Source organism: Bos javanicus, chromosome 5 (genome assembly GCF_032452875.1).
Source record: "Bos javanicus breed banteng chromosome 5, ARS-OSU_banteng_1.0, whole genome shotgun sequence".
NCBI classification, from domain to species: Eukaryota; Metazoa; Chordata; class Mammalia; order Artiodactyla; family Bovidae; genus Bos; species Bos javanicus.
The window spans coordinates 30,878,806-30,900,709 of NC_083872.1; the positions used below are offsets into that span (position 1 = coordinate 30,878,806).

The window sequence follows — 21,904 nt, forward strand, 5'->3', positions numbered from 1 at the left end:
ATGCGGTATACATAATTCAATACAGAGCTACAGGTTACAAGTGTCTTTTACATTTCTCTGTTTCATTTGTTCAGGTAAGTGGACTGCCATCCTTAAATGGACGATAGAAGAGCTATTATCTCTATCTAATTATTGGCTGATTATTTAAATAAGTATTATAAGTTAAAAAAAAAAAACCAGCAAATCACTACCATCAATCAATGCTAAGTATTTACTTAAGAGAAAATGATCTTGTTTAAAGCTACAGTCTGATAGGTATTAGTAAAAGCATGAAGTTGAGAAGAGAAATTAAAATATTTCTTCAAAATATCATTTCAGAGATGGCAAAGCTTTTTACTGTTGAATCAACCAGGAGTTAAAAATGAAGGAAACAGCACAGACATGTTGCAGTAAAACAAATAAAACAAAGGTTAATGTTATCAAAGACACCATGCTAGCCACAGAGTTTGACCCTCATTCACAAAAAAAGGATCACTATTGTTGTCTCAAGACTGTACAGCATTATACTACTATTAGACTCCAACTGTGTACACAAAACTGGGGAAAGGCTGGATCGTCATGGATAGTCACTGACTGGAAATGTATTACCTGCTGCCCCTTCTGAAACCTTATCTATGAGAACAAAGAGATGATTTGCCCTCTTTAGCTAAAAACACAGATTCTTTTTGCTTTCTCTCAAAGGAAGATCTTTGATTTACCCAGCTTTTTGTTGGTGGAAGAGAGGGGAACATCTTCCATGCCTAGATTTGAAAGCTGAGGTCCTACAGTAGTTCTTGAGAGAGACTTGGCAGCATTCTTATTTTGTTGAGAATTCTGAGTAGAGTGCATAGTCAAAGATCTGGACTCGAAATCAGAGACACCATTCTCCAGCATGGATCCTGTCAAATAAAGAGGCCAGTATTTTAGAGTAGAGTTCAGGGGTAAATCAAGGAGTCTTTAAGTACACATGAAGTAAAAAGGCAAAAGTGCAGCAAAAAATTGCCTCTTAAAAGGTTGTGAATAGAATCAGCTGACAAAACAGGACAAAGAGCAGAGTCAGTGAGGCTGTATCACTTGGCTTAGCCCAAGGAGGCACACCAACTGAAGAGAAGGATTCTTTGTTAACCCATCTCCAGACAGGCTAGCTTATTCCCTGTATCTTGTTAACTTCCTTGCAGTTCTGGGCACAAGGAAGTGAAGAGTCAATATCACTACCTTCTGACAAGCTTCTGTTAAGTTATGCTGAGAAAAAGATTTCTACACTGTCCCAGAGAAAGAGAGTAGAGTTTCAAAAGCTTTAGGAAATGGAAACAGCAAAGAGTTAGGAAATAAAGGAAAGCTAGTTCAGGAAAAAATAGAAGCCACCGACTATCTTTGGTTTGTTTGAGGTGCTATGTTTTTTTCTAAGTCTTTATATGTGTGTGTGTGTGCTCAAACTAATCAATAAATAAAAACATCTGAAATACACGGCGTAATTTTAAAAATGGCATTGCATGTATAAAGCCAGCAGCAATAGAGCAAGGAAAACTGGTTTAACAAACAAGTAATTAAAAAGCCTATTTTTAAAAATATATTCCCAATATCTTTCCAGTACTCATCAAAACGGTTAATGAAAAATGTACAAGCTATCTGAATTTACAACTAATACTAATCTTAATTCTTTATTAAAAAACAAATGTGAGACTATAAAAACCAACAGTCTACTTCTAATGAAAGCCATGGGATTACAGTTATGCCTATATATTCCTTATTGTGTTGAGTCTTGGAATAATAGCATCAATATCAACTCATGATCATCATTTCCTTTAATAAATGTGCAGTTAAAAAACATCTAAGGTCACCTTCTGTACTCTCTAAGTATTACAGAACTATTAAATTAGAAGATTTCCACAAGGCTGATTTAGACTAAAATTAAAATATGAAACAAAGGAATATGAATTATATTTTTCTAGGCCCTTGATAATTACCAAATTGACTCTTTCACATAAGAAGTAACAAAGTTAAAAAACTAACTAGATTTAATTTATTGATTGCTTTCTCAGCCAAGGAGCCCCTGTATTTTTCAGTAGAATGGAACTTTCCAAGGACCTGTTAATACTCACCGGTTCTATCCAGCATTTCTGATGGGGCAGACTCAGGATCCTCCAGTTCTCTGGCTTCTATTGAAAGTGTCTCCATACCTTCACTGAGTGAGTCCACAGACTCAGTATCATTGATGGCACCGTTGACATGATAACCATTAACACCACCTTTCTCTGAGGAGGGCGCAGATTGTTCCTCTTGAATGGAAACCGATTTGTTGGAATCTGGGATACTGTTACTTGGTTCTGCTGCAGGTTTTGGCTTGCTTTTCTTCTTTTTGTTCTAATGGTTATTAAAGATTTGAAAAAAGGAAAAAGAAAAAGAAGACCCCGACAATCCAGAGAGGTAACGCCAGCTACCCAAAGGCAACCAATGTTACCAATTTCTCATTTGCTCTTCCAGAAACTGAATACCTTTTTGTATATGTTGATCTACTGACTAAAATAACTATATAAAATACTTTAGATAAACTCAAACACATAAAAATAAAACAGCAAAGCATGACAAAACCCACTATAAGAAAAACTGAAAGATAAACTACAAAATGTGAGAAAAATATGTGTAATACATACAAAGAAATTAATAGAGAGAGCTCTTAAACAAACAAAATAATAATCCAATAGAAAAACTGGTGTAGCTATAAACATGGAATGAAGTGAAACTTCAGTTTAATAAGATAAATTAAATCTGCATTGCAGAGGATTTTGCATCAGAAATCTGTCTCCTCATCTAGACAACAATTACACTGGCAGAATCTGTCTAACTATTTTGGAACTCTGGAGTCTACTGAAGGCTTATAATTTCCAGGAGAAGACTTGGATGATAAATTGTGGTTAATTTCAGTCAATTTCAGTTCTGAGCACAGTAGCAGATACTCACCCCCCACCCCCAGTTAGGGAACAGGCAGCCGTGCACCTGTTCTTGAAGCAGCTAGCACATAGCTTGCTGGAGTCAGGGTAGGCAAAAAGAACCCTGTCCTCCAAGTAACTGGGAGCTGTGTCGTGGTCACTGACTGCTGCCTTTCACTACAAAGGTATAGACAGAGGCAGGCAGCCACTGATGCTGCACCTCCTCCCACTGTTGCAAGCCCCTCCCCCTCTGGCTGAAGTTTAATTCCTTTAGGGCAATGGCACCCCACTCCAGTACTCTTGCCTGGAGAATCCCATGGACAGAGGAGCCTGGTGGGCTGCAGTTCACGGGGTCGCTGAGAGTCGGACACGACTGAGCGACTTCACTTTCTCTTTTCACTTTCATGCATTGGAGAAGGAAATGGCAACCCAATCCAGTGGGATTCTCCAGTGTTCTTGCCTGGAGAATCCCAGGGACGGGGGAGCCTGGTGGGCTGCCATCTATGGGGTCACACAGAGTCAGACACGATTGAAGTGACTTAGCATAGCATAGGGGAATTAAAGTGGTGGTGCCCTTCTTCCCCACTTCATTTTTCTTTATTCCCTTTCTGGAGACAGACATAAAAGACAAGGACATTCAAAAACAACTGTATATACAGAAAAAAATTGAAAGTAATCATGCATGCCCAGGGAAAAGCACAGACAAGATCTGAGAAGACCTTAAGTCTACACCTTAGGCTGACCCTTGGTACAAAGACAGCTTACAATTTTAAAATATAGTAATAACAAAAAACAGCAAACCTGGAGAAAGAGGGAGAATCTGGTTTCCAGAGTTATCAAATTATTAGGTTCTAATGTCTAGCTTTCAGGAAATCACAAAGAACACACAAAAATAAGAAAGTATGGCCAATACAAAGGAAAAGAATAAATCAATAGAAACTTTCCCTGAGAAAGACTTGTTGGGAGATACATTAAAGGCTTTATTTTTTTCATCCAAAGATTAATTTTAATTAAGTAAACATGGATTCTTAATACGTTTCCATAAGTAAGATTTTTTTTTACTCAAATGCCTAGTGCATTTTTGGGCTTCCCTGGTGGTTCAGTGGTAAAGAATCCACCTGCCAACATAGGAGACATGATCTCTGGTCCGGGTAGATCTCACATGCTATGGAGCAACTAAGCCTGTACACCCCAACTACTGAGCCAGTGCTCCAGAGCCTGGGAGCCGCCAACTACTGAGCCCACATGCTGCAACTACTGAAGCCCATGTGCCTAGAGCCCATATTTGACAACAAGAGAAGCCACTGCAAGGAGAAGCCTGCACAATGCAGCTAGTCCCTGCTAGCTGCAGAGTACAAAAGAGCACAAAGCAGAGTAGTCCCTGCTTTCTGCAACCAGAGGAAAGCCCATGCAGCAATGAAGATTCAGTACAACCAAACCCCACCCCCCCAAAAAACGAAAACAAAAAAGCTGCCTTAAAGATGTTCAAAGAACTAAAGGAAAATGTGGGGAAGGTCAAGCAAACAAAGTATAAACAAAATGGAAATATTAATTAAGAGAAAAAGAAACTAAATCTAAAAAAGAAATAAAAAAATGAAATTTTGGAGCTAAAAAGTACAGTAACTTATATTTTTTTAAAAAAAATCACTGACGGGATTCAAAGGGAGATCTGAGAAGTCAGGAGAAAGAACCAGTGGGTTTGAAGATAGCACAACTGAAATTATTGAGTTTGAGGTAGAGAAAAAAGATTGAAGAAAAGTGAAGAGCCTAAGGGACCTGTGGGGCTCCATCAAGCAAACCAACATATGCGTTGTATAAACTGGAGAAGGAGAGGAGGAAAGGGAAGAAGGAATGTATAAAGAAATGATGGCTGGAAACTTCCCAAATTTGATGAAAGACATGACTATAAACATCCAAGAAGCTTAACAACCTCCAAGAGACGATGAAACACGTTGTAATCAACCTTCCAAAAGAAAGAAAGAATCTAGAAAGCAGCAAGAGAGAAGTTACTTATCACACACAAGAGATCATCAATGAGATTAGCAGATTTCTCATCAGAAACATAGGAGGCCAGAAGGCAGTAGGCAGATATATTCAAAGTGCTAAAAGGAAAACAAAACAAAACAAAACAACCCATCAACCAAGAATCCTCTATGTAGCAAAACTGTCTTTCAAAACTGAGGGATAAATTAAGACATTCCTAGGTAAACAAAGAGGAGAGAGTTCATGACTACCAGACCTGCCCCGCCAGAAACACAGGAGGCCTGTAACATGAAGTGAAGGAACACTAGATGGTAATCTGAAGGCATACAGAGAAATAAAGAACTTGACGAGGTAAAACACATGTGCAGTTACAAAAGCTAGTATTATTATAACACTGGTTTGTGACTGTACTTTTTGTTTTCTACATGATTTAGAAGACTAATACAATAAAACCAAAAGCTGGTTCTTCATAAAAACAAAGTTGACAAAAGTTTAGCTAGATGGACTAAGAAAAAAGTGAGAAGACTCAAATTATTAAAATAAGAAATGAAAGTGGGCACATTACTATTGATTATAAGAGAATATTATGAACAATCATATACCAACAAATTGTATAACCTAGATGAAATTGTTCAAATTCCTAGAAACACAAAACCTACCAATACTGTCATGAAGAAATAGAAAATCTAACTAGTTAGGAGACTGAATCATGAATCAAAAATCTCCTGACAAAGAAAAGCCCTGGCTTCACTAGTGAATTCTACCAAACATTTACTCTTGCCAAACTTTTCAAAAAAAAAAAGCTGCTGAAGAGAAGGGAACAATATCTAACTCACTCTATGAGGTCAGCATTACCCTGATACTTAGACAAAGACACTAGATGAAAACTACACAGCAATATCCCTTATGAACACTGATGCAAAAATTCTCAACAGAAAGTACCAAACCAAATTTAGCAATATATGAAAATAATTATATATCATGACCAAATAGGATTTATTCCCTGAATGCAAGAATGGTTCAACTTAAGAAAACTGATCAATGTAATACACCATATTAACAGAAAAAAGGGGAAAAAAGCCACATGATCATCTTAATTGATGCAGAAAAAACATGGGACAAAATTCAAATATCCTTTCATGATAAAAACACTAAAAAAAAAAAAAAACTAGGACTAGACGGAAACTACTTCAACATAATAAAAGACATATATGAAAAACCCACAGGGGACAATGGTCAAAGAGGAGAGCTTTTCCTCAAAGATCAGGAACAAGGCAAGGATGCCCACTTTTGCCATTTCTATTCAACACAGTACTGAAAGTTGTAGCCAGTGCAATTAAGAAAGAAAAAGAAATAAAAGGCATCCAAGCAGGAAACGAAAAAGGAAAACATGTTTGCAAAAGATATGATCTTATATATAGAAAACTTTAAAGATTACACACACACACACAGAACAATTCAGCAACGCAGCAGGATACAGTCAACACACAAAAATCAGTTGTACTTCTGCTGCTACTAAGTCACTTCAGTCGTGTCCGACTCTGTGAGACCCCATAGATGGCAGCCCACCAGGCTCCCCTGTCCCTGGGATTCTCCAGGCAAGAACGCTGGAATGGGTTGCCATTTCCTTCTCCAATGCATGAAAGTGAAAAGTGGAAGTGAAGTCACTCAGTCGTGTCCGACTCTTCGCAACCCCACGGATTGCAGCCCACCAGGCTCTTCCGCCCATGGGATTTTCCAGGCAAGAGTACTGGAGTGGGGTGCCATTGCCTTCTCCAGTTGTACTTCTATACCTGAACAATCTGAAAAGTAAATTATAAAATAATTCAATTTATAATAACATAACTAAATAGAAACACATTATATATTTATGAATTATAAGATTTAATATTAAAATGCCAATACTACCCAAAGTGATCTACAGATTCAATGCAATCCTTATCAAAATCCCAATGATATTTTTTGCAGAAACAGAAAAACCCATCTTAAAATTCATATGCACCTTCAAGGGACCAAAACAACCTTGATTGTCATACTAAATGAAATAAGTCAGACAGAGAAGGACAAATATTATATGATATCACTTATACGTGCAATCTAAAAAAAAAAGGACACAAATTAATTTATTTACAAAAGAAAAATAGACTCACAGACATAGAAAACAAGTTTATGGTCACCAAAAGGGAACAGGGCTGGGAGGGGAGGGATAAATTGTATGTTTGGGACTAAAATATACACACTATTATATATGAAAAGATAATCAACAAAGACCTACTGTTGGGGACTATATCATATCTTCTAATAACCTACAATGGGCTTCCCTTGTGGCTTGGCTGGTACAATGGAAAAGAATCTAAAAAAACTTCTGTATATGTATGTGTGTGTGTGTGTATAACTGAATCACTTTGCTGTACCCCTGAAATTAACACAACATTGTGAATCAACATGTCAATAAAAATTTTAAAGAAAAAGAGGAACAAAACAGGGAGACTCATACAACCTAATTCCAAAACTTACTACAAAGCTACACTAATCAAAACAGTGTAGTACTAGTGTAAAGACAGATGTATACGGGACTTGCCTGGTGGCCCAGTGGTTAAGATTCTGCCTCCACTGTGGAGAGCAGGGGTTTGATCCATGGTCAGGGAACTAAGATCCCACAAGCCATGCGAGAGTGACCAAAAAACTTATAAAAGACAAACATAGACACAATGAAATAGAATAAAGAGCCCAGAAGTAAACTCTCACATATATGGCTTAAGTGATTTTTGCCAAAACTATTCAATGGGGAAAGGACAGTCTTTTCAACAAATAATGCTGGAAAAACTGGAATCTCCACATACAAAAGAATAAAGTTGGACTTTAACCTGAAACATAGCACAAAAATTAACTCAAAATGGATCAAACCTAAATGTAAGACCTAAATCAACAAAACTTAGAAGAAAATGATGTAAGACAAAAGCTTCACGACATTGGATTTGGTAAGGATTTCTTAGAGACCACGGTAAAGAAAAACAGACAAACTGGACTTAATGAGAAAGAAGACAATCCACAGAATGTGAGAAACTATTTGCAATCATATATCCGGTAAGGGATTTTTCCTCTCCACAATTCTCATTTCTCCTTTTCTTAATTACTTTCTCCCATGTGAGCTGGCTAAGTTTTCATGTCACTGTCCTATGCATGTAATACCTATCCCCAGTAATCGTTCATGATCATATCCTATTGAACTAATCCCAAAAGTTAACTAGATGTGATTTGGGTATTTGGGATTGCCAAACTGAAGCCATTTTTCTTTCTCCAAATTTTAAGAAACTGATGTATCTCCAACACATACTTCCCCAGCTTTGTGTACATATTACATTACTAATAACCTATTATCCTTGTCCAGTAAATTAATAAATCAGAATATGCACAGTTACTTAGGTTTGGTGAAAGCAATGGAAAGAAGTTAAGCAAATATTCAAAGCTACAGGTATGGAGAGCTTCAGGGGAATCTGTGGTAGTATTAAGTTCTTAGAAAAAGTTCTCAAGGGTCAATGGAGCCAAGCCCGTTTTGTTTTTTTTTTTTTCCCCAAGTCTGGTTTAATTAAGACTTAGCAGAAATCCTAATGAAGTGACTTAGAGTCATTAAGAAAGCATTCCAGAACTCCAGCACTAACCTAAATAGACCCGAAAGAGATTTCATAGAGATACTTGATTCAAATTCACACTTCAAGCACTTTCTAAAAGAACCAGATTTAGAGTAAAGAGCTATGGGAAGCATGATGAGGTTAGCTAGTATCCTTTGGGGAAAGCATTTTTGGTTTCAAGTGCATAAGGAGAACTGATATGTTAGATATTGTATTAAACACTTGAGGAGACATTGCCAAAAAAGATCCATCTAGTCAAAACCATGGTTTTTTTCAGTAGCCATGTATGGATGTGAGAGTTAGACTATAAAGAAAGCTGAAGGGCAAAGAATTGATGCTTTTGAACTGTGGTGTTGGAAAAGACTCTTGAGAGTCCCTTGGACTGCAAGGAGATCCAACCAGTCCATCCTGAAGGAAATCAGTCCTGAATATTCATTGGAAGGACTGATGCTGAAGCTGAAACTCCAATATCTGGCCACCTGATGCGAAGAACTGACTCATTTGAAAAGACCCTGATGCTGGGAAAGATTAAAGGCGGGAGGAGAAGGGGACAACAGAGGATGAGACAGTTGGATGGCATCACTGACTTGACGGATATGAGTCTGAGTAAGCTCTGGGAGTTGGTGATGGACAGGGAAGCCTGGAGTGTTGCAGCCCATGGGGTTGCAAAGAGTTGGACACGACTGAGCAACTAAACTGAACTGAAATACTTTCAGTTGTCAGTATTATTTTCCTATTTTAGAGACAAGCAAACTAAGACTCACTAGGGGTTAAACAATATTCCCAGGAAATAAAACCAGTAAGTAGTAGAATAGGATATAAATCCAGTTTTGACTGATTCCACAGTCCAAGTGCCTTCTATTATCTTCTAATATCTCCCTGAACTAGACCATCAGACCCCTCTGCATAGCTAACAGTAGCAAAGCCTCTCTTTAGGCTTTAAGCTAAAGCTGATTAATACCAGAGATTACAACACAAGTGGTCTGACTTAAAAATCTGAACTATTTTAACTGATGTATAATATGAATGATTTGAAAACCACTGGAATGGATCACTTTCTCTAGAGGAGCTCTGCTGTCCTTGACATGATCTCGTTTCATCCCTGCCTAATATTAATACATTCTCTGAAACTGCGATGGCAGAGTAATTCTGCTTCCTGCCTGAAATCACACGGAGGAGACTGTGGTACTGTATGTACAGAGCAGTGTTACAATGTCCTGGAAGAAAACTTTTCTTAGCCAGGTAAACTGAAGATGCGTATGTAAATCTTTCAGTATTTCTGCAGAGCTTAATTTTTTTATAATACAAATACTGATATCACACTTTTAAATTTAATTCATTTTTACCTTTTTCTTGCCTGTTACTGTCCATTCTTTGAGTACTTCACTGGCACTACCTGTAAGAGAAACCAATCACAGATATTTTTCTCCCAGCACAAGTATGCTAAAGCAGAAATTAGTGTCCCTGAATTTTGTAACTGCTGGAAAGTCTCCCTCTCCCAATAGGAAAAGTGATGGTTCAGGTGTCTAAGCTAATGTAATGAGATAATCATATCATGCTTACCTTTTAGAATACCTGCCCATTTAGATCTCCCTTCTCCATTTAATTTCTTCAGTAAGTTCTTCCAGGAAGAGACTAATGTAGCCTGACCATTTTGAAGCTTCTTTTTATCTATGTAGCTTTGACCAAATACAAAGATGCCTGGTTTCAGCCCAAGTACTGGTTTCAGCCCAAGTATGGCATCCCCTCTCCTCCAGATTACACACAATCTGGTTACATTGTTTCACAGAGAACTGTCTGCCACCCTAAACCCAAACACTAACATTATAAACAAAAATATGATGGTAAAGAAACAACTTACAGTATTTGGACCTGTTTATTGTGTACTGGCAAATTCAGAAAAGTAGAAAGAGGGAGATCTATTTTGATATCACTGTCACTGTTCAATGAAAGAGACAACTTCAGACAGTTTTTCCCAAACAAGTTATGTGGAAAGAATTTTGTAAAATGCTCCTCAACTCTGTAAAATCAGAAGGTTTGACTAAGCATACCATTTTTTGTATGGTAGATAAGGAAACTCAAACCCATATATTTAAATCACTTGTCAGAGCCTGAAAAAGAATACTGAGTCCCTAAATCTGCCATCTGTAGCTGAGCCACCAGACCACTGCTCTATCATTGCTTCTTAAATTCTTATTCAACCCAACTCCAGTCAAGTCCCTTATACCACTGGCTACCTAATTTCTTAACTGTCATTAGAAAATGTTCTGAATAAAATGATGGAATCTTCTCTGCTTATCTCTTATTCCAGGTATCATATAGCTTATGAATGAATTACTTCTAGGGCTGAAATAAGGAGCTTTAAAAGATATCTTTAAAAATGGCACAGGGTCTGCTATATCGTCTATAAAATACCAGACTGCCGAATAAATGTTATAGAAATCTGAAGCAACTTCTAGTTGAACAAATATGAACTTATAAAAATATTGAGCTAGGGTTACCTTCCATGAATGCTTGTACTGTTTTGTCCACACAATTATCAAAGTGTTGCAAAACCAGGATAATTTCATTGTTACTCTTATTGGGAACTATTGCACGCACTGCATTTATCTGAAAAAGAAGATAAGGTCATTTATTCTAATATGAGTAGATCAGTTGGAAACTGAGGTCTATTACAGAGAATAACAGTAAGGGTACCATTTCATCTTTAACAAGGTGTATCACATCACTTTAGTATCAGTGAGAGTACATACAACCATCTCACTGGGATGAGTAATAGGTGAATGATGCCAGCACATAAAAAATTAACTTTAAAACTTAGAAAAAGCAGAACATTTGCAGAAACAGAAGATTTGTGCCAGATCTTATTTCAGGGTGGTTAAATTCAGGGATCAGGTATTAATTTAGCATCAACATTTCCTCATTTTTAGCATATTATAGAGAAAGGAGCAAAGTTTAACAAACCACCAGAATAAAAAAACAATAATAACTTAGATTTTTGTATAGCATTTTTTAAACATTTATTTCATATCATTTAATTGTATAATAATGCTATGCTGCTGCTGCTGCTAAGTCGCTTCAGTCATGTCCGACTCTGTGCGACCCCATAGACGGCAGCCCACTAGGCTCCTCTGTCCCTGGGATTCTCCAGGCAAGAATACTGAAGTGGGTTGCCATTTCCTTCTCCAATGCAAGAAAGTGAAAAGTGAAAGTGAAGTTGCTCAGTCATGCCCGACTCTTAGCGACCCCATGGACTGGAGCCTACCAGGCTCCTCCGTCCATGGGATTTTCCAGGCAAGAGTACTGGAGTGGGGTGCCATTGCCTTCTCTGATAATAATGCTACAGATATCATTTAAATTATTATAAATTATTTCAGGTGTATAAAACATAATGAACACTCACTATGATAGCCAGTTTAATAAAATAAAATACATGCAATTGAAGTGCCCATGAAACTTTTCATAAACCCCTTTTCCCTCCTCTCCACAGAGATTTCTACCTTGAATTTGGTGTTATTTTGATATTTGTTTTTATACTTTTATGATGTATGTCTGTATCCAAGGGTAAGACATATTATTGTTTGCATTACACGTCATATCATACATGTCTATTTTTAATTTGCTTTTTCATATAACATTGTTTTTTAGATTTTTCATGTTGATAAATGCATCTCATTATTATTTATCAGTAATTTATTTTAACTGCTAAATAGCATTTCCATTGTGTGAATATAGCCAATTTAATCATTTTTCTGTTGACAGACATTTACATTCTTTCCAGTGTTTGGCTACTATGAAAAATACCATAGTAAATATTCCTACGCTTATGCTTATTTACTGAATGCTTATGACAATGCTTACCAAATTGTTAAAAAAAAGAAAACAAGTCTTCAGTGAACAGTGAGAGGATGTCTCTATTGTATATATAATCACTAGTAGAATTTCTGAACAGTTCAGTTCAGTTCAGTTGCTCAGTCATATCCAGCTCTTTGTAACCCAATGGACTGCAGCATGCCAGGCCTCCCTGTCCATCACCAACTCCTGGAGTTTACTCAAACTTAAGTCCATTGAGTCAGTGATGCCATCCAACCATCTCATCCTCTGTCGATCCCTTCTCCTCCCGCCTTCAATCTTTCCCAGAATCAGGGTCTTTTCAAATGAGACAGTTCTTCGCATCAGGTGGCCAAATATTGGAGTTTCAGCTTCAGCATCAGTCTTTCCAATGAATATTCAGGACTGATTTCCTTTAGGATGGACTGGTTGGATCTCCTTGCAGTCCAAGAGACTCTCAAGAGTCTTCTCCAACACCACAGTTCAAAAGCATCAATTCTTTGGCACTCAGTTTTCTTTATAGTCCAACGCTCACATCCAGACATGACACTGGAAAAACCACAGCCTTGACTAGATGGACCTTTGCCAGCAAAGTAACGTCTCTGCTTTTTTAGTATGCTATCTAGGTTGGTCATAGCTTTTCTTCCAAGGAGCAAGTGTCTTTTAATTTCATGGCTTCAGTCACCATCTGCAGTGATTTTGGAGCCCCCCAAAATAAAGTCTATCACTGTTTCCATTGTTTCCCCATCTATTTGCCATGAAGTGATGGGACCAGATGCCATGATCCTAGTTTTCTGAATGTTGAGTTTAAAGCCAACTTTTCAACTCTCCTCTTTCACTTTCATCAAGAGGCTCTTTAGTTCTTCCCTTTCTGCCATAAGGGTGGTGTCATCTGTGTATCTGAGGTTATTGATACTTCTCCTGGAAATCTTGATTCCAGCTTGTGCTTCTTCCAGCCCAGCATTTCTCATGATGTACTCTGCATATAAGTTAAATAAGCAGGGTGACAATATACAGTCTTGACGTACTCTTTCCCCGATCTGGAACCAGTCTGTTGTTCCATGTCCAATTCTAACTGTTGCTTCCTGACCTGCACACAGCTTTCTCAAGAGGCAGGTCAGGTGGTCTGATATTCCTATCTCTTTCAGAATTTTCCAGAATTTGTTGTGATCCACACGGTCAAAGGCTTTGGCATAGTCAATAAAGCAGAAGTAGATGTTTTTCTGGAACTCTCTTGCTTTTTCGATGATCCAAAGGATGTTGGCAATTTGACCTCTGGTTCCTCTGCCTTTTCTAAATCCACCTTGAACATCTGGAAGTTCATGGTTCACGTACTGTTGAAGCCTGGCTTGGAGAATTTTGAGCATTACTTTGCTAGCGTGTGAGATGAGTGCAATTGTGTGGTACTTGGAGCATTCTTTGGCATTGCCTTTCTTTGGGATTGAAATGAAAACTGACCTTTTCCAGTCCTGTGGCCACTGCACTGCTGAGTTTTCTAAAGTTGCTGGCATATTGAGTGCAGCACTTTCACAGCATCATCTTTCAAGATTTGAAATAGCTCAACTGGAATTTCATTACTTCCACTAGCTTTGTTTGTAGTGATGCTTCCTAAGGATCACTTGATTTCGCATTTCAGGATGTCTGGCTCTAGGTGAGTGATTATACCATCGTGATTATCTGGGTCATGAAGTCTTTTTCATATAGTTCTTCAGTGTATTCTTGCCACCTCTTCTTAATATTTTCTCCTTCTGTTAGATCCATACCATTTCTGTCCTTTATTATGTCCATCTTTGCAAGAAATGTTCCCTTGGTATCATTTTCTTGAAGAGATCTCTAGTCTTTCCGATTCTATGGTTTTCCTCTATTTCTTTGCATTGATCACTGAGGAAGGCTGTCTTTTCTCTCCTTGCTTTTCTTTAGCAGTCTGCATTCAAATGGATATATCTTTCCTCTTCTCCTTTGATTTCGCTTCTCTTCTTTTCACAGCTATTTGTAAGGCCTCCTCAGACAACCATCTTGCCTTTTTGCATTTCTTTTTCTTGGAGATGGTCTTGATCACTGCCTCCTATACAATATCACGAACCTCTATCCATAATTCTTCAGGCCCTCCGTCTATCAGATCTAATCCCTTGAATCTATTTCTCACTTCTGCTGTATAATCGTAAGGGATTTGATTTAGGTCATACCTGAATGGTCTAGTGGTTTTCCCTATTTTCTTCAATTTAAGTCTGAATTTGGCAATAAGGAGTTCATGAACTGAGCCACAGTCAGCTCCCGGACTTGTTTTTGCTGACTTTATAGAGCTTCTTCATCTTTGGCTGCTAAGAATATAATCAATCTGATTTCAGTACTGACCATCTGGTGATGTCCATGTGTAGAGTCTTCTCTTGTGTTGTTGGAAAAGGGTGTTTGCTATGACCAGTACATTCTCTTGGCAAAACTGTGAACAGTAGTGAATCTAAAAATTCATTAGAAATGCCAAATTTCCCTTCAAAACGAGCATGCCAACTTTGTCAGTTATTCCTAAGGTATTTTGTATCTTTTGAGGTTAAAAATATACACTTTACAATAACTGCATATTCTCTTTTCATTTTTGTATGTCAATTTATATCCAACTATTTTGATGACTTCATTATTCCTAATAATTTGTTGCTTTCTTGGTTATTCTATGTAGGCAATTCTATTATCTATAATAACAGCAGTTTTTTTCTCCCTTCCTTTTTATTCTTTATAATCTTCATTTCTTGTCTTGCTGGACAATGTGAAATTGGTTATTTCTTCAAGAAGACCCATTTTTTTTTTTTTTTTGGTAGGGAGTGGTAGTTAGAAACCAAGAGCTAAGAGCTAGGTGTGTGTATTGCTATTAGGTTGGTGTATGCTTACTCCTTGGAAGAAAAGTTATGACCAACCTAGATAGCATATTGAAAAGCAGAGACATTACTTTGCTGACAAAGGTCCATCTAGTCAAGGCTATGGTTTTTCCAGTGGTCATGTATGGATGTGAGAGTTGGACTGTGAAGAAAGCTGAGCGCTGAAGAATTGATGCTTTTGAACTGTGGTGTTGGAGAAGACTCTTGAGAGTCCCTTGGACTGCAAGGAGATCCAACCAGTCCATTCTGAAGGAGATCAGCCCTGGGATTTCTTTGGAAGGAATGATGCTAAAGTTGAAACTCCAGTACTTTGGCCACCTCATGCGAAGAGTTGACTCATTGGAAAAGATTCTGATGCTGGGAGGGATTGGGGGCAGGAGGAGAAGGGGATGACAGACGATGAGATGGCTGGACGGCATCACTGACTCGATGGACGTGAGTCTGAGTGAACTCTGCAGGAGTTGGTGATGGACAGGGAGGCCTGGCATGCTGAGATTCATGGGGTCGCAAAGAGTCGGACATGACTGAGCGACTGAACTGAACTGAAAAGTAATTGTGGTCTTGCACTGCTGAGCTTTGCCGTTTGATATTGGAATACGTTCTCAAATAAATGTGGTTATGTTATATATCATTTTAATGCACATTTCTCACTTTTTTTTTTTTTTGCTAATGACATTACTTGCTGTTTATTCTATATTTATTTTAGACTAGGGAAATTATGTTAGACAAAAAGCAAATTCAAGCAATTTTCTTATTTGAGTTCAAAATGGGTCATAAAGCAGTGGAAACAATTTGAACATCATCAATGCATTAGCCCAGAAACTGCTAACGAACGTACAGTGCAGTGGTGCTTCAAGAAGTTTTGTAAAGGAGAGGAGAGCCTTGAAGATGAGGAGCACAGTGGCCAGCAACTACAAATTGACAAGGACCAAATGAGAGGATCGTCAAAGCCGATTCTCTTTCAACTACACGAGAAGTTGCTGAAGAACTCAATACCAACCATTCTATCGTCATTTTGCATTAGAAGCAAACTGGAAAGGTGAAGAAGCTCAGTAAGTGGGTACCTCATGAACTGATAGCAAATCAAAAAAACCATTGAGTTGAAGTGTCATCCTCTTTTATTGTGTAACAACAAACCATTTCTCAAATGGATCGTGATGTGCGACAGAAAGTGGATTTTATACAACTCCCGGCGATGATCAGCTCAGTGGCTGGATAGTGAAGAAACTCCAAAGCACTTCTCAAAGTCAAAGAAAGTGAAAGTGAAAGTGAAAGTGTTAGTCGCTCAGTTATGCCCAACTCTTTGCGACCCCATGGACTGCAGACTGCCAGGCTCCTCTGTCCATGGGATTCTCCAGGCAAGAATATGGGAGTGGGTTGCCATTTCCTCCTCCAGGGGATCTTCCGAACCCCGGGATCGAACCTGCATCTCTTACGTTTTCTCTTGTATTGACAGGCAAGGTCTTTATCACTAGCATCACCTAGGAACCCCCAAGAAGGTCCAAAGCGCTTTGGACCAAACTTGCACCAAATCCAAACTTGCACCAAAAAAAGGTCATAGTCACTGTTTGGTGATCTGCTGCTCATCTAATTCACTACAGCTTTCGGAATCCTGGTGAAATCATTTCATATAAGAAGTATGCTCAGCAAATCAATGAGATGCACTGAAAACTGCAATGCCTGCAGCCTGCATTGGTCAACATAAAGGGCCCAATTCTTCTCCATGACAACACCCGAATGCACCTCGCACAACCGACATTTGCTTCAAAAGTTAAATGAATTGGGCTATGGAGTTTTGCCTCATCCGCCATATTCACTTGACCTCTTGCCAAACAACTACCACTTTTTCAAGCATCTTGACAACTTTTTGCAGAGAAAATGCTTCCATAACAAGCAAGAGGCAGAAAACCCTTTCCAACAGTTCATCGACTCCTGAATCATGGATTTTTACATTATAAAAAAAAACAAGCTTACTTCTTGTTGGCAAAAATGTGTTGATTGTAATGGTTCCTATTTTGACTAAAGATGCATTTGAGCCTAGTTGTAATGATTTAAAATTCATGGTCTGAAACCACAATTACATTTGCACCAACCTAATACTAGGATGTGATTATTTCTAGGTCCTTTCAGTGGACAGAACTAGGAAATTTTGGTTTTTACAACATAAGTTTATACTGACACCATCAGTTTAAATATACTATTAAAAGACTTTTTTTTTTTTTTGCCACACCATGCAGCATGTAGGACTGAACCTATGCCTTCTGTAGTGGAAGCACGGAGTCCTAACCAGTGGACCTAGAGAATTCCCAAAAGACTTTTTATAAAATGGTTTTTAAACATGTATTTCTCTTCTCTAAACTGAAAGTTTTTTAGCTCTTAAAAACATTAACATATTTCTTGATTTGCTTTATTCTACAATATTCATAAAATAATTATAGAATATAATATTACTACAAATGAAAAAAGTTGAATTCATTTTCACTACATTCCTCTGAACATTTCCAGTAAGAATATTAATACTGTGTTCAAAGTCAGTGGGAAGATTTGTTCTAGTTTACCTTTCCCTGAAGATGAAACATTTTCCGGATCTCAACCTTATATAAGATCTCAGTTTCAATTTTTAACCCAGGACAAGCTTTGTGCTAAATGTGGGGCCTGTGTGGTAAAAACACATTTGTTACTGAGACTGGCAAAACATATCAGAGTTAGCTAGTTCAGGCTTACCACTCAGCTTTTTAGTTTCTCCTGTATTTTTGGCCCTAGGGATTTCCCTTCTTGTGTTCAGCTATGCTTTTTTTCTTTTTTGGCCACACCATGTAGCCTGCAGGATTCTTAGTTCCCAGATCACGAGTTAAATCTGGGCCCTTGGCAATGAAAATGGAGTCCTAACCACTGGACCACCAGGGAATTCCTTGGCTATGCACTGGAAATGATGTATATCATTTTCATTCTGTATTTTTAAGCATTTTACATTAGAAATATTTTCAGGATATCTAGTCTGCCATATTGCTTGAAAAGGAAGCCCTTTTACAGATGAAGAGAAGCAAAGTATCTTGTTCAAGTTATTAGCAGAATCTGTATTAGGACCTAAGTGTTTTTTAGTATACTTGCTTTCATGTCATTCTATACATTTTTGTTTCAGGCTTAATTGAACAATGATAAAGTATAAAACTATACAAGTGGGACGGTATATCATCTATAATTCAAAGAGCGTGAATTTATAATATACATTTTTGAGATGAGCAAAAAATTACCATGATCACTAGAAAATGGGCTTTAGGCAAAACTTACAGATTTAATGATAAAGGTAAAATTCTCATAACTGAAAATGCAACATTGTTTATATTATTGAACCAATATGTATCTATGACTCCAGAATCAATGATTTACTTTTTAAATGAGATGAAGAACACATATAAAGCTTTTGTTCTATGTTTTTTCTCAATATAGCTCATTAAGGGTTATATTATTAAAGACAACCGGGTTCCCTTCCAAAGATACCTTACTTAGAAAACTCTTCTTGCTCTAAAGTCTCCTGGTCTTAAAAATCCTCTTCAAGTGAATGGGACGATCCTACTCAAGACTATTCCTTAAAGAATGTTAGCAAATTAGATATACACTTAGCCATATACATACTGTTGTATTAATTAAGATGTCCAAGAGAATTTAGAATAAATATATGTATACGGATACATGTAAAGAAAATTGTTCATACTTACAGGCTCTGATTCCTCAAAACCTTCATTGTAGTTACTCCCTGATATACAGTGGCATTCATACAGTTTTGTTCTTAATTTTCACTTTCTTAATGAGTTTGTAGCCAATGATTTTATTAGTACCTAAATTTTAACAAGACATTCAAGTTTCCTATCCACAGTAACTAGACATACCTTTTCTTTCATGTTTTCAAAAGCTCCTCCTTGGGCCAGTACAGTATTGGACTGCAAATCAAAAATGAATCCTGATGAATCTGAAAGAATGAGAAGGAAAAAATATATTCAGGATCCAAAACTAACATAACAGCCTGCAAAATGTAAGGGCCAATACTAGCTGCTTTTCTCTCATAAACAGCTAATAACTAAATAGAACTTAGTTGTTATTTTGCAAATTCTATTATATAACTGATAACTACCTTTGCATTCAAATTGTGCAATTAAATTGGATTTTAGTAGAAATTATCACAGCTTGAGAAAAATATTGAAATCAATTATATTAGACTGTACAGTAATCCTTGATATCTTTAACTATCCTAATATAAAAGGCCCTCTAAAAATACTATACGTAAATACCTCAAGGTAAAATTTAACACTAACAAATCTGAATATGTGAGAATGAGAGCTTCTATAACATTAATAATAACAACACATAAAAGTACTTTCCATCTTTTAGACTGCAACACACACACGTCACATTCTTAGGACTATGAATTTCATAAATATATTTGCTTGTGTTCCCAATATATGATAAAGCAATGTACCAGTGTTTATATTAATAGCATAAATGGGAAAACTCAGTTCAATGTAAGAAATTATAGAAAACAGTTTGTACTTAAAAAGAAAAGGCTATCTGTGAATTTAATGTTTCTTTACCCATGACTATATGATCAACAAATTACCTCAGCTTTTACACTTGATAACTTTGTTTTACTCTAAGGAGATGTGATCCTAGGAAATAGCTAGAGTGCTTCTCAAATTCTGATGTGTATACTTGTCATTGGGGGAATCTCAAGTTAAATAGCAGGTTCTGATTCAAGCGTCTGATGTGTGGCCTGAGATTTTTACTCTCAAATGGTATCAACATTGCAGATCCAAGCTACCATAGTTGAGAGTACTTTGGGGGTTCAAATTTCAACAAAGCAAGAAAAAGGGGAAAATTTGAGAAGAGGGGTTGCTATAGTCTGAATATTTGTATTTTCACCTCCAAATTCAACGCTGAAATCCTAAAGTGATGGTATTAGTAGGTGAGGCCTTCAAGAGCAGAGTTCTCATGAATGGGATCAGTGCTCTTATTAAAAAGATTCCATAGAGACCTCTGCCACCACGTGAGGACACAACGAGAAGTCTGCAACCCAGAAGGCCCTAGCTAGACCATGTTGGCACTCTGATCTCAGATTTCCAGCCTCTAGAACTGTAACAAGTAAATTTCTATTGTTTATAAGCTACTCAGTCTGTGGTATTTTGTTAGAGCAGTCTGAACAGAGTAAGATGGGAGTAGAAACGAGTCGCCAGTCCAGGTTCAATGCACGATACTGGATGCTTGGCGCTGGTGCACTGGGAGGACCCAGAGGGAGGGTATGGGGAGGGAGGAGGGAGGAGGGTTCAGGATGGGGAACACAGGTATACCTGTGGTGGATTCATTTCGATATTTGGCAAAACTAATACAATATTGTAAAGTTTAAAAATAAAATAAAATTTAAAAAAAATACAGTAATATTTTAGTACACTTTCCAAATTCTTTTAGTATTATTACAGATGTGTTTTAATTAAAGCCTCTTTTATAGCTCAATCTTTATCCTGTGTTTTATATAATACCTCCTAGTGCTACAGAAGATTGATAATTTATACGTTAGAATGATAATAGTATTTTGTTTCTAAAAGTAGAAAAGAGGATATGAATAGAGCCTGTGTCATTCCAAGAGAAAGTACACTTGCCAATTACCATTGAATTGTGAATTAACTTTTAACCTCTGTAATACTGGCAGTTTCATCATTGTTACCCAAAGGAAAAATCAGATTACATTTACACAAACTCAATACTTAAAGCCTGAATTTTCTAGATAATGACCTAATACTGTTAACACTGAATTATCTTTATTAACTGCAAAGAAACATAGTATACACAGATGAAAATTTTACACAGCCAAAATACTATTGCTCAACCTTTTCAGAATTGCTTTAGGTTATCCAGATGATATAACTTGACTGCTGTTAAGTACAGCTGACCTTTGAACACTGCCCAGGTCTACTTATACACAGATATTTTTCAATGGTAAGTATTACAGCATACACAACCTGCAGTTGGTTGAATCCAGGGATGCAGAACTGTGGACACTGAGGCCCAACTGGAAGTATCTCCCACTGCACTCAGGGCTCAGCACCTTTCAGTTCAGTTCAGTTCAGTTGCGCAGTCGTGTCCAACTCTTTGCGACCTCATGAATGGCAGCACGCCAGGCCTCCCTGTCCATCACCAACTCCCGCGGAGTTCACTCAGACTCACGTCCATCGAGTCAGTGATGCCATCCAGCCATCTCATCCTCTGTCGTCCCCTTCTCCTCCTGCCCCCAATCCCTCCCAGCATCAGAATCTTTTCCAGTGAGTCAACTCTTCACATGAGGTAGCCAAAGTACTGGAGTTTCAGCTTTAGCATCATTCCTTCCAAAGAAATCCCAGGGCTGATCTCCTTCAGAATGGACTGGTTGGATCTCCTTGCAGTCCAAGGGACTCTCAAGAGTCTTCTCCAACACCACAGTTCAAAAGCATCAATTCTTCGGTGCTCAGCCTTCTTCACAGTCCAACTCTCACATCCATACATGACCACTGGAAAAACCATAGCCTTGACTAGATGGACCTTTGTTGGCAAAGTAATGTCTCTGCTTTTCAATATGCTATCTAGGTTGGTCATAAATTTTCTTCCAAGGAATAAGCGTCTTTTAATTTCATGGCTGCAGTCAGCACCTTTA

At 37.6% G+C, this 21,904-nt stretch overlaps 1 protein-coding gene across 2 annotated transcripts in view; it reads right to left on the reverse strand.

Annotated features, from left to right (window-relative positions):
- Positions 1–21,904, reverse strand: part of SPATS2 (spermatogenesis associated serine rich 2) — a 153,241-nt gene that overhangs the window by 21,893 nt on the left and 109,444 nt on the right. For both annotated transcript variants that reach the window (XM_061416219.1, XM_061416220.1), the window contains exons 3-7: positions 19,116–19,195; positions 11,026–11,134; positions 9,871–9,920; positions 2,082–2,343; positions 699–878 (exon numbers count right to left, since the gene is read on the reverse strand). In XM_061416219.1, the coding sequence (XP_061272203.1) occupies positions 699–878; positions 2,082–2,343; positions 9,871–9,920; positions 11,026–11,134; positions 19,116–19,195 (681 nt within the window). The remainder of the gene's footprint in view (positions 1–698; positions 879–2,081; positions 2,344–9,870; positions 9,921–11,025; positions 11,135–19,115; positions 19,196–21,904) is intronic.